The sequence below is a fragment of the Cantharellus anzutake genome (genome assembly GCF_015039405.1).
Source record: "Cantharellus anzutake strain C23 chromosome Unknown EI90scaffold_99, whole genome shotgun sequence".
Lineage (NCBI taxonomy): Eukaryota > Fungi > Basidiomycota > Agaricomycetes > Cantharellales > Hydnaceae > Cantharellus > Cantharellus anzutake.
The window spans coordinates 283,996-295,915 of record NW_024067049.1 but is presented as its reverse complement, the minus strand read 5'-3'; the positions used below and the strand labels follow the sequence as shown (position 1 = coordinate 295,915).

Sequence of the window (11,920 nt, the reverse complement as noted above, 5' to 3'; positions counted from 1 at the left end):
CGAAACATCCGAGTTCTTGAGATTTCCTGGTGAGAACTTAACAGACGAAATGATGAGGGAAGGACGACAGTCACATAGTGGGGTACGGTGGACACTCACGTGTATGGAGGAGGACCGGAGTCAATGATGATGGTAAGCCGCCCTAACGTTTTGGATGAGGTCTGCCTAAAACTCCTGGTTCCAGAAGTCACACTTCAAGATCCCAAAGCGGAAAAGTATCAGACATCTGAATATCTCATTGTGGAACCCAGTCCACAATCAACATTATCGCAGCATCTCGCAAGAGAAATGAAAGTATGAGAGAGATTGCGCCATGAAAATGTTGCTCGCCTCTACGGATACATCGTCGAGGAAGGAAACGCAGTAACTGCAGGCTTTGTCTCGCCATGATGTCAAATGGATTTATCACACGTATTCGAGATCAAATCCACGGGCGGACAGATTTACATTGGTCAGTCGATCCGTCAACATGCCCAGACAAGCCTTTAACGAAAGATTTCGATGAACACTAGATTCGGGATGTTACATGTGGCCTCCGATATCTTCACACTCGCGAACAACCCATCGTTCATAGGGATATCAAGCCTGTAAGCGCACTGCGGAAGGGCTGTGTATTAATCATGTTAACGACTGCCTCGCGCCAGGACAACATTCTCATCGGAAATAATGAAAGAGCATTGATAACCGCCTTTAAACTCTTGGGGATCCTGGGCGATTTCAAACCAGTAGGAGCTTTGCTATTTCAGGGACCATAAGGTTCATGGCTCCTGAATTGGTGCGGTGTACTGAGGGGAAAGTCCTGCGCACTCTGGAATTGCACGCCCACTCATATTGCTAATGTAGTTGCCCTACGTAGCGGACACAGAAAATATCTAATCGTGGCTAAGGATTAGCGCTTCCTCCTCACGCTAGATGGAAGATCAAAGGTCTTCGGGCCTTACCACCTGGCTTTAGTCATTGCCACGTTGTCCGATCCGGAGTCATCTCGGCCAGCGCGGTTTGCGTCATAGCTCCTCGGCGGTCCTATAATCCTGGAGTTTAGACCGAAAGCAACTGTAAGCAAAGCCGCCGCAATGGCCAAATCTCCGTAAGGATTCAAGCCGCTTTGGGGACTGTTCGAGCTCAGTGTTGCACCACCGTTGGACTGATATTCTTTTTTTTTTAAATTTGAGGACATTTTTCTAGGCGGACAAGAAAAAATTACCAATTAGAGTATAACGCCATGGCGATGTGTCAATCCATCCAAAGAATGCATGTACGTAACGATCCTAACCAATTTACAGAACAGGGGAGTGCCATTGTGAACACCAGTCATACGTCATCACGTCCTGAATCTCATTCAAGGACATAAAGCGCCTCCAACCTCCTCGACCAACTTTCGCACTTCCTGCTTGCTGATGCCAGTCGATGAATCTTCAGCACCAAAACCAGATGGTTCAAGCTTGGAAAGAATCTTCTGCTTGGCGTCCAACACCTCTAGCATGTCGCCCACCTCGTTGCTATCCGGCGAGTAAGATGGAGACAAATACACCAAGAGAGCAAGGGAAGCGACGAGCCGATGAACTAAGTCAGAGTAAAAACCATTCAAAAAAAAAGCATTGGAACGAATAGTCGAGATATAAAAACTTACCAACATCCTCGCTTTCCTTCTCCCTCTCAATAGCCTCAAGCAAAGCACAAGCCAGCTCAGCGTCCTCCGCTCCACTTCCATCCACCTCCCTTCTCGCCAGCTCATCCCAATACGCATCAGAATCCTTCACACTCGCGTGTCTCGCAGCCGCGATATTAAATGCAACGCTCGCAGCGGAACTTCGTACCGAAGAATCGCTATGCAACAGCCCTGCGACCAACACAGGAATCGCGATGGATTTCTCACGAGAGGCTGTTGCGGCGTTGGGAAAGGCAAATGTGTTGGCAGCGAGACGGAGGATGGTGAGTAATACAGGTTTAGGGACGTCAGAAAGAGAGCCAGGATTCGTCGATTTATCGATGTACCCTGAAATTTTCTTTTGTAAGACCGCCGGAGCGTTCGTCGACGCAAGTCTGTTATCAAGGACGGCAAGACGCCAGAGATCAACGAGGGGGAAGAGTCCAACGGGTGGAATGGTGTCTGCGAGCGCACTTGTCATTTCCGACCATTCCTTCACTTGCTTTGTGGTGACGGGAACGTCGACGTGTGATTTGGACGTGGCTGACGTTCCGGGAGGGAAACGTTGCTTGAGGAAGGCGGAAAAAGAGGAGGTGAGAGTGGATTTGGCCTTGATGACAGCGGCCGGACGATTAGATTTGGCATCAATTATAGACGTGAGGCGCGTGATAGGAACGTCAATAGAGGTAGGGACTTGGGAGAAAAGGATAGGAGATAGGGAGATCGCTCGGGTTGCAGGCAATTCAAGGCTTCTATGAGGGTGTGCTATGACCCCAAATAACAATCAATGTGATTTCCCGGCATCAATGAACGAACTCGCACTCACGAGGGAAGGCTGTATTCAGGAAACCTTCGACGGGCGCCCTGAGCTCCGCTATGCTAGGCAAAGCCGACTCCGATATCTGCCTCATTCATGTAAGAATGCAATGCACGACCGCACCACTCCAACAGGCTACGTACCTTCTCTCCTTTCAGAAGGCACAGGACGCTAGGAATGTTCCCGACATTCCACTTCTTTATAACGTCCTTGGCATTGCCAACACTGGCATCAACGCTGACAAAAGCAACCCTGTTCAAATTGGCCTTCTCCTTGGCAAGAGCTTCGAAGGCAACTTCTAGCTTCTTCTCAGAAGGCAAGTTCTGTACAAATAGTGCAATAACGCCTCTATGCTTCTCCAATATAGACTCAAATGATGCTAAATTTGTTGAGACAAGTAGGTGAGAGCTAAGTGACGATAGACTCGGTTGCGTCCCTGCAGCAGCAGGTCCAGACACGGCTCGAGCAGCAACATTTTGTAATAGCGAAGAGCCAACACTAGGAGAGGGAGTTTGCGCGGGGGCAGGGTACGTCTGGGGAGGTGAGACCCCAACGGCGCTCGGTGGAGCGCGACGATACATGCTATCAATCATGGGGCGCATTTGTTGACCCAAGGGAGTGGAAAGGAACTGAGCAGGCAATTCTGCATCGCAAATTAAGCGTAAGAATAATGTTACGGAAAAATACATCTCATCTGCAATTACCTCTGATGTGAGCGGGGATGGTCCCTCCTGTGAGGAAACCAACCACGTCGTTCGTGAAGCTATTGCAGTTGAACTCTGAGGGAACCGTTAATCAAGCTAACCTCATGGAAATTCGGATTGGTTTCCGTACCTAGAAGATGATACTAGAAAATAGCGTTCCAACCGTCTTAGCCGATATGGTACAACTGCTTCCCAAACTCACCTTCTCGGCTGTATAGTGGCCCCTTAGTTCATCGATATAGTCATCATATGTAGCCTGGTCTATTTCTGTCTCGCCCATATCATATACATGAAGAGGCGACCCAAGCTATCCGAGATATGGGTCGACGTCAGCCTTGGTCCCTACCCACCCATTTCACTTCGGAATTGGAAGATAGTACCCACAAATGTCGTGCCAGGAGCAGAGGTAACTATCCCTGGTCCATAATGTATTTCCTTGCCAAAGGCAACGACGGACGTATGCCTTTGAGAGTCAACATTTTTTCAAATTGACAGAACGACGAAACCATGTGAAGGGATGGTAGACGTAAGAAGCTGCAATTCTGTGGCCAGGGAGCAAGGACTGCAAACCGACGTACCATATCCCATCAATCTGGCCTCCAGTTAGAGGGGACATGGCACGAGCCATGCCACGACTAAGATCGTAGACAAATAGTTTTACCGGGCGACCCATATGATGGTCCCAATGAAAGATGAACGATTTGAGGGCTTGGCGGGCGCCTAGGGATTGTCACAAAGACTATGCTGCCTTAGGTTCAAGGCTTAAGTACAAGACCAGGATAATGATCCCCAGGCGTCAGGGGTGCATACGCAAGCACGTTCGAGAAAAGGGAGGAAATAAATACAAACTATTCCGATCGAAGGAACGCGTCACCTTCTCACACACACGTGGTATCAAATGTGCTGTCAACGCGAACAAGCTCCATCGTTGCCGGATCTTCCAGGCTGCAAGAAGAGCGCCAATGGGGAGGATGAGTAAGACTGTCTGAATCATTTGCCGACCACAATGCCACAGTCGAGGGACAGATAACTATCATTTGGGAACAATATTATCCTGCCTTTCTGAACTATCTCCGCTAATACATCGCCATGCCGCCCTTAATTGGAGTGCTTTGCTTTTCTCAATTTGTCTCCCAATGGCCAGGACTGCATCCATTCAAGGTAATACGTACCCTGGCTTCAACCAGCTCCTGCGCAACGACATCCCTGCGCCCGACTCGTACAGAATATTCAGAAACTAAATCGAAAGAAACACGAGGCGAAAGCGGGGAATACATGCTCTGGACCTTTTCTAGACCCTTTTCTTGCCTGACAAGGGTTCGAGGGGAAGGTCACAAAAATCACGCCAATAGTCATTAGAACATGAAGGCAATACTAGCTGTGTTCAAGACGTGCACAAGGATGTTCATCCCTTGAATGGCGGCACTTTCTTTCTCATATTCATCTCGGGACCTCCTCTGAAGCCGACTGAGTCTCTCGACCCGAATGGTATGGCATGCAAACACAGCGACAATCTCCCCATTACCTCATCAGTCCGCGTAATGGCCGTGGAAATCCGTTTCCCGGTAAATCCTCGCGTAGTGGTATGTAGAAACAAGAACATTATCCAAGACCTGACAGTCACGTCAGAGAGAGATCCGGAGGAGAACGCCGAGGCTGTCGAGCCCTAAGCAGGCATGGAGAACGCGTTCTCAGCGGAGTGTGTGTAGCTACCATATGAGAGTGCAATAGAAAGAATTAATACTGGAATCCGGACAGCAGGCCGACAACGCAACAGCATGAACACAGATAGTTGGAGGTAAGATGCATAGTGACTTCTCGCAACAGCGGTCCAGTGGCCAACTCGTACTGTTGTGGGTGACTAGCTGCGGTTCAAGGTGGCGAACGAAAGTGGTTCTCCGAGACGCGCCAGTTCATACTGTTACAGGACCTGTGATAAGTAGTAGTATGAGCACGATGTTGGATATCGTGCCCTTTCGGAATCCATCGCAGTTAGTGGTGATGGGCCACATCAGGTCACCTGTGACCTGGCCCTACTTACTGGGCCACAGCCTGCACAGGTACCCGTGCAGGACAAAAGGAGAGTTAAGAATGCAGCTCGGACTCGCCACGTCGGTCATAGAGTGCCGTGGCTCGCCAAACCTTTGGCCATCTGGGGCGTCAGGCTGCTATTAATTCCCAACGCACACGCCGTGACGTGCACAGGAATTGTTTATGTAAAGAGGTCCGGAGGTAACGCGATCATGCAGGGAACGATGACCCCGACGAACCATTGATTCTCCATCAATGTCCAACCCATCTGGGATTGTCCGAGCATCTGACTTCGGGTATTTCCCTTGCCCCGATTGGAAGGCCGGTCATTGATCGCGCATTGGTCTCTTGAGTCAACCCGATCAGGCTTGCAGTACTATGTAAACTTGGATGAACGGTTTTTTGTTCCTCGTAAAAGGAGTAATTAAGCTTACAAACCCCGAGCTATGAGTAGTGGAGGTTCGTATCTGTTGTCGCACGCTGGTCATGGTGGCCGTTTCGTATCGCCTCTACAAAGCTCTCTACAAGGCTCCATCCTTAGCCGCCTCCCAGAGACATGACAACAAGGCAAACATACGTGAAAAGTATATGACTACAGTCTCCAAGCACCTCTGCGTGAGCCCCGAAATATCGGGGCTTGTCGCTCATTGACCGGGCGTAACCCTCCTGAACAATAGTGGCACTCCCATCCTACCACTTTTGTCTCTCAAACCCTCTTCCCTCTTCAGGACAGAGTGTGAACTCCGCGGTGGGATGTCGGACTTGTTCATGTCAGAGCGGCGCATTTGGGTCACCGTTCGCCAACCTCAGTCTGACCAACCCCTGCCTTCCGTTAGCCCTTGCTTCCCTTCTCCTTCGTCGCCAGAAGGCTTGGGACACTACCTCCGCGGTGTCGGAGCTAGAGGGCTTAGCGTAGACTGATGATGCTAGTGGAGATTGATCTTCGTTCATATGGGGATTACGACAAATGAAATTCGAGCAGATGTGCCTGCTGACTTTGCCGAGCGGGCAGCGCTTAGGTGATATTGCACTCTTGGGGAAACCTCATGGGTTCGTTGTTGATCCCACGTACGGTGCGGAGAGTTCACTTTAGTATCGGTGGAGCACACACCCAGTCCTTGGCGGAGGTACGTGCCTATCGGAGACAAAGCTGGTACGTAAGTTAGTGGACTGAAGAACCGGCGTCTGATGGGAACCCCAGTAACAGTTCGCACCCGAACAGAGACATTGTGTTCATATTTGCACTAACCCGACAATACCCATTCATGAGTTCATAAGGCACATATCCGATGATGAGTACATGCGGAGGTAGAACTGAAGTAGAGGATGCTCAGACTTTCCATATTTGGCTTCAACTTGAGAAATCAACTCCGCCCAACGACCGCCATGGCGTATAAGAGGTGCGCTTGTGGACGGCTTTACCAGCTTTCTCCTCAGGTTCCAGCATAAGCACGGTAGCCTGACCAAAGCACTTAAAACAAGTTCCCCACTCAAACCTTTCCAAAGTCTTTCATCGACACCTTCCCCATCGTATCCATGGATTCCTTCACTGCTATCACCTCCTACTTCTTCACCTCCGCTCAGACCGCAAAGGAGGACATCCGCATCGAGACCATTGAGCCCGTCGACATGGACGGTTCTGGAGGAGGTTCCAGCGGTTGTGTTGTTGTTTGAATGGCAATCTCCGTTTTTGCATGATGTGGAAGTGGTACGTGCTCCCTTTATCCTTTCATGTAACCTGTGAAGCTGACATCTCTCTTGCTTCCTTTCACAATAGATCACACCGCTCGCTCTGAATAGCATCCCTCCCACGCACATTATCGCTTTCGTTCCCCGACCTCCCGGTCCCTTGCGCTACCCATTTTCGGGCCATCCCACCTCATTTCATCAACTTGACTTATTCTTATCTTCGTTCTCCATTGTGGACTCTATGGTGGTCGTCGCCTTTTGGTCTTTCGGATTTCGTTCATGCTGTGTCTGACCATTGTTGAGATGTATGTAACACTTTTGTGATTGTTGCGCCTGTTACTACACCTGTCTTGTTTTCTGTTCAATCATGTTTGTAAATCACAAACTGCCTATCCATTTGGTGTGTTCGAGCCATTCCGTCCGAACGGAAAAAGTCCCGTCGACCTATCTCTGGACAAATATGTGTAAATACAAGTTCCGAGATTAACTCCAAACAAAACTCGCATGGAAGGTCGGGCTGTTGTGTCTCCTTCGACTTATTCAAGGATAGGTTTGATTTGTGGTGTCCCTTGGCCAGATAGGCAGCCAAGTTGGAACACCATAATATTGACCTTCATGTCTCGACTATGTAGAACCAACGACCTTCACTCAAATGCACTTGTTGACAAGACTAGAGACCAAAAAAACCTGCACATCTGATTTGGTTGACCATATATTAGGATTAGGATCTTGATATGATCGACGACTTAGGGAAAGAACAGCGTTTGTGATCGGCACCGCTGCATAGAGACCAAAACGTCCGGCAACCTGGGTTGCCCACACGCAAGGCTACAGGCGCTAAAACAGCAATATCCGATTTGCCCTCGGCTCTGGCGTTGTTTTTCTTGGATCAGCTCTAGACCCAACTGGTCGCTCATCCAAATCTGACGCGTAGACCTTCCTTGTATCCTGCCGTAAGCAGAGTGTGACAGAATCTCCCATGCGACCTCTATTTGGGGTCGTTCGTTCTTTCTTTCTCTTTTCTCCCCCAGTTCTCTCGGCGCCCGCACTCGAGATTAAAATTAGTTCTTGATTCACGTCAAGTCCATAGTTATTCACGCTATGTTCACTAACTAGATCCCACCTCTGCACTTTCGTCATAGTTTTCAGAGACTTTCAGGAGCAAGAAAATGGACAACAGGAATCCGAGAAGACCAAAACCATGTCTCATGAAAATATGAAAATCTGATTCTGAAGAGTGTCATCAAGCCGCTGGCCAGTGCTGCCATAAGTAATTCAACGATGATCGAGACGAATAGAACTGAGCCGAGGCGCTGTGCGAGCTATAGGGGTAGCCCCAAGTCCACGAGCGAGAGTGAAAGTTGGGCGTCTTGGTCATCCAGGGAAGTTATTCGCGATGGTTTTCTTGGACGCTTTGTGCTCAGTGGTTTGGCTCCTCTAGAAGCCCCTGTGGGTCTAACTGTCTATCTCTCTAACATATCTCATTACTGTCTCACAGTCACTATGCAGATTGCTCTTCCCAAAGCCACAAATGGAATCCAGCATCATGTTTATTGGCTCTTCCTTCCTATCTGTAATGCCCCTATTATATGGACTCTACTTCCACTACGTCCCCCATCGTCGTAAAGCTTGGAGACGATCCTTATTACCCTAAACTCATGGCCCTACACGAGCGCATCGAAACTGTCCTCCCATCTGAAATTCTGACACCGAGGAAAGCAGTTCAAGGCCTGGCGATTTACGATAAGAAGAGCCACTATTGAAATTGCCCAATGATTTTTGTAGGAAACGCGAAGGAAACTGCTGATGGGCTTCAGGGCTTCAGCTCAAAGGTCCGCGGTACGGTTAATTGCCTCCCATTACATAATGGACAAGGATGCACCCACATTACAAGCCCCCCGCGCTCTCATCAGCTATATAGAAAAAATTAACAGGACAACTCTCATTCATCTGCATGATCTCTTCGAGGATTTGTTTGTCACTTCCTCCCGAAATTCCTTAACAACGCCGAGTTGCAGTGCGCGCGCATAATAACGATCTCGTCCCATACTTCCTTCAAGCTTCAGATCACTTCGAGTCGCACTTGCAACGGCTGCTCGTAAAAGCCCAAAAAAATCTAGACATCTGGAGAACTTGGGGCTAAGGATGAGTGGACCAAGCATGAGAACGTAACAGTGACACGAGAAAGGATGAAGTGGCGAGTCTTTCTACCAGTTGAGATGAATAAAACTAATTGCTCGGGACCGCGTTTGTTAGTAGCTTGCGTATCTTGGACTATCTTCGGAGGCAACCGTGACCGTTTGATTTCCACGTTGAGCTCTTTAACTCGTTCTCAACATATCTTCACAAGCGCACAGCCGAGTTTCTGGAGTTGATGAAATTGCACAATGACCTTCAAGTTGACGACTTGTGGCTGAGCCTCTGATCAGTACGCTAATTGCTGGGGCCTCGGACTCGGGTAATTTCGCCAGAGGACTGACAAGCAAACTCCCACTCGAAGTACATATAGAGAGCATAAGAAGTGTGTGACGAGGTCGACGTCGTTGAGACAAGTGTAAGTTTGTTCGGTGGTTCAATTGTAACTGCTACGCTGTAACGCTGCAGCGCTTCTGGCCAGAAAGTTCCCACATCTCGAACTGAGGCATGATTTCTTGTTTGCAGTCCTCAACCCATGTAACGGGCCAGCCGCAACTCTGGACTTTCTCTCTTGGACATTTCTTTTTATCTCCGTTTCCTCGTTCATGTAGTCTGCATTGACTCGGAAATCTTGCATGTTTCTTGCATGTCTCTCATGTTTCTCCAGCCTCAAATTATATGTCCTGGTTGGCCCCCACGTATACAGAGCCTGGTTGCATGACCAGTGAAGACTGAAGCTTGAACTGGCCAACGCAAGTCACTCCCTAATCAACCTCTTGTCTTATCCCTCTACCATCTCGCTCTCAGCCCGATTCTTGATCTTGTCGCGTCATTTTTTCAGTTTCCACGTTTCATCGTCATTTTGGTTCGTGACGCGCCAGGTACGCCGACGTAACTAGCATTCGTGGGCATCAAACTTTGAACTCGTTTCACATGGATGCATAATAACAGCTAAAACTCCAGCGTCATACTGGCACGATCCGACATGCATGACTTCACTATCCGACGCTGGGCTTAATTTGACGGGACTAATCACCGGATAGCGCCCCACCCCAAACTGCACATGCGTTGCTTCGCCTGCATGGACCTCGTCCTCCTTGTATGTTTCTGTGCTTGGCTGCTTTTGCGTTTGTGATGATATTCGTTCTCATCTCGTGTGTACCGATCCTGAAATGTATGTATACTGGCTCAGCTCAACACGGACGTGCCAGCAGAAGTGTCGAGCTCAGTGCGTGGGGTCACCACCCAGGACATCTGACCGCCACCATATATGAGCTTACAGTACGCTTCTGGGAACTGAGTTAGCAGTACACTTGGGCTGCTCGCTTTTTTTTTCATTTCGTGTTGAGCAGAACTCATTTGAACGAGCGCTCATGGAGTACCGGTGTCTAGGCGTACTAGTTGCCAGTGCCATCACTGCTATAATACCGTTCGCTTTGACCATCCTGTTTTTGCTTGTCGATCTCCTTCCCCCGTACTCGACCGTGCCTGCGCAAAACCAAGCCCACGTATTCGTTCTCGCGCGCTACTGCCTCGGAGCGTTCTGCTGTCACGCATACGATTCTTTTAGTGTGTCTTATGTTTGAATTCTTGTTTTGTTCTTTCCCCTCATATTCAATATCTTTTGTCTTACATTCACACCAGGATTCCGCGTTGCCGCTATCGCCTAATCATAAGTACTGACCACCCCAGCCGGCGTTCCCTCATCAGGGCATCTGCCAACACTGGTAAACACGGTAGCGCAAGTCGGAGCCTGAGGATCCAGTCCCTGTGCAGCGGTGCCATTGGGAAACGACGGTTAGCGCTCGTAAATCGTCAACCAGCCGATCGTAAGATGCCCCCAATACGCAGATTTTTGCTGCAAAGCTTGTGCGCAAACGGGCAGGGCGCTTAGTCAGAGTAGCGTACCCGGTAGTACAATAGAGTCGAAGACGCAGAAAACGGATAGAGGAGATCAACGGACGGCGGTAAAGTAGCACCGGACAGGAGATACACGAGGGACAACATAAGAAACAAGAAACGAAAAGTGAGAAACGACAACTGTCATAGGGGTACTCTTTCGCTAGTGAACAATAATGGATTGTCGCGGAGAAACTAAAAAAAGAATAACTAATTGACATGAACGGAAAAGATAAGTGAAAACTGAGGCGTAGGTACGTTGCAGGACCACAGGATAATCAGATCAGCAACCTGGATTTAGGTATGATGGTGACGCGGCGTTGCTTACACCAAAGGAAGTAACGCAGAGCTCAATAGGCGTGCATCTCAGTCTAACCAGTGCAATGAAAAGTAATATTGTACACAACTACCTGGATAAATACACGTCTGCTGAGATAGGTGAAACAGAGTGGAACGGATCCCAGCACGAATTCAGGCAAAAGAAAGGAACTGTACTTACAGTCAACATGCTTCTAGTGCACCATATGACGGAGCTGAGCTATAAAATCGACTAATGTAGGGGGAAGCTCCCGCCAGTGGCGTAACCCAATGTTAGTGGCGAAAAATACACGAGTGGATCTGATCAGCTTACCATGAAATGTGCTCCTTGCCCAACAATGAGGGAAACATAAGATGTTCCTGGACATGTAAGGATGTCAGCATGAGTCTCAATGTGAGAGGAGAAATGATACTTACGGCCAAACCTGTTGGGTGGACACTATGCGAGCCAACTGGCTCGCAAAGTTCCACCCTAACAGGAAAGGGGCATGGACAACAGGTGCAAGCGCCTGTGGGAACATGTCCATACCGATGCCACGAGGGCGTCCCGCCAAAGTGTCCCTCTCCCACTCTCCCGAAATAAACGGGACATACCGCTGCGTGAACGAGTTCAATGAATATTGGTTGCTAAGAAAATCATGATACGTACTCGTCATATGACGGAAGTGATGTGTTCGC

General features: G+C 49.0%; 3 protein-coding genes across 3 annotated transcripts; 1 reads left to right on the top strand and 2 right to left on the bottom strand.

Moving 5' to 3' along the window:
* Positions 1-1,129: 1,129 nt before the first annotated feature.
* Positions 1,130-4,049, bottom strand: EI90DRAFT_3083725 (PPPDE putative peptidase domain-containing protein). Its single transcript, XM_039062073.1, has 9 exons — positions 3,748-4,049; positions 3,554-3,632; positions 3,372-3,476; positions 3,300-3,312; positions 3,170-3,244; positions 2,609-3,108; positions 2,475-2,550; positions 1,631-2,413; positions 1,130-1,563 (listed from the first exon to the last, which is right to left on the bottom strand). The coding sequence occupies exons 1-9, from the start codon at positions 3,840-3,842 to the stop codon at positions 1,340-1,342; spliced, it is 1,950 nt and encodes a 649-aa protein (XP_038909724.1). The 5' UTR covers positions 3,843-4,049; the 3' UTR covers positions 1,130-1,339.
* Positions 4,050-6,321: 2,272 nt separating this feature from the next.
* On the top strand, positions 6,322-7,287 carry EI90DRAFT_2712537 (uncharacterized protein). Its single transcript, XM_039053508.1, has 4 exons — positions 6,322-6,353; positions 6,402-6,600; positions 6,683-6,908; positions 6,978-7,287. The coding sequence occupies exons 2-4, from the start codon at positions 6,527-6,529 to the stop codon at positions 7,179-7,181; spliced, it is 504 nt and encodes a 167-aa protein (XP_038909723.1). The 5' UTR covers positions 6,322-6,353; positions 6,402-6,526; the 3' UTR covers positions 7,182-7,287.
* Positions 7,288-7,726: 439 nt separating this feature from the next.
* EI90DRAFT_3021069 (uncharacterized protein) lies at positions 7,727-8,099 on the bottom strand (the record flags this gene model as incomplete). The annotated part of the gene is made up of 2 exons (XM_039057605.1): positions 7,727-7,956; positions 8,003-8,099. 2 exons carry the CDS (start codon positions 8,097-8,099, stop codon positions 7,727-7,729), a joined length of 327 nt encoding a protein of 108 aa, XP_038909722.1.
* Between the last annotated feature and the right edge of the window lie 3,821 nt (positions 8,100-11,920).

Excerpts from the sequence above, each read along its gene's own strand:
- EI90DRAFT_3083725 (XM_039062073.1), bottom strand. The coding sequence starts at position 3,842 with ATGGGTCGCCCGGTAAAACTATTTGTCTACGATCTTAGTCGTGGCATG. Across the intron at positions 3,109-3,169 it reads CATCCCCGCTCACATCAGAG|AATTGCCTGCTCAGTTCCTT; the intron begins GTAATTGCAGAT and ends TTTGCGATGCAG. Across the intron at positions 1,564-1,630 it reads GAAGGAAAGCGAGGATGTTG|TTCATCGGCTCGTCGCTTCC; the intron begins GTAAGTTTTTAT and ends ACTCTGACTTAG.
- EI90DRAFT_2712537 (XM_039053508.1), top strand. The coding sequence starts at position 6,527 with ATGCTCAGACTTTCCATATTTGGCTTCAACTTGAGAAATCAACTCCGC. Across the intron at positions 6,601-6,682 it reads ACCGCCATGGCGTATAAGAG|TTCCCCACTCAAACCTTTCC; the intron begins GTGCGCTTGTGG and ends ACTTAAAACAAG. Across the intron at positions 6,909-6,977 it reads TTTTGCATGATGTGGAAGTG|ATCACACCGCTCGCTCTGAA; the intron begins GTACGTGCTCCC and ends CTTTCACAATAG.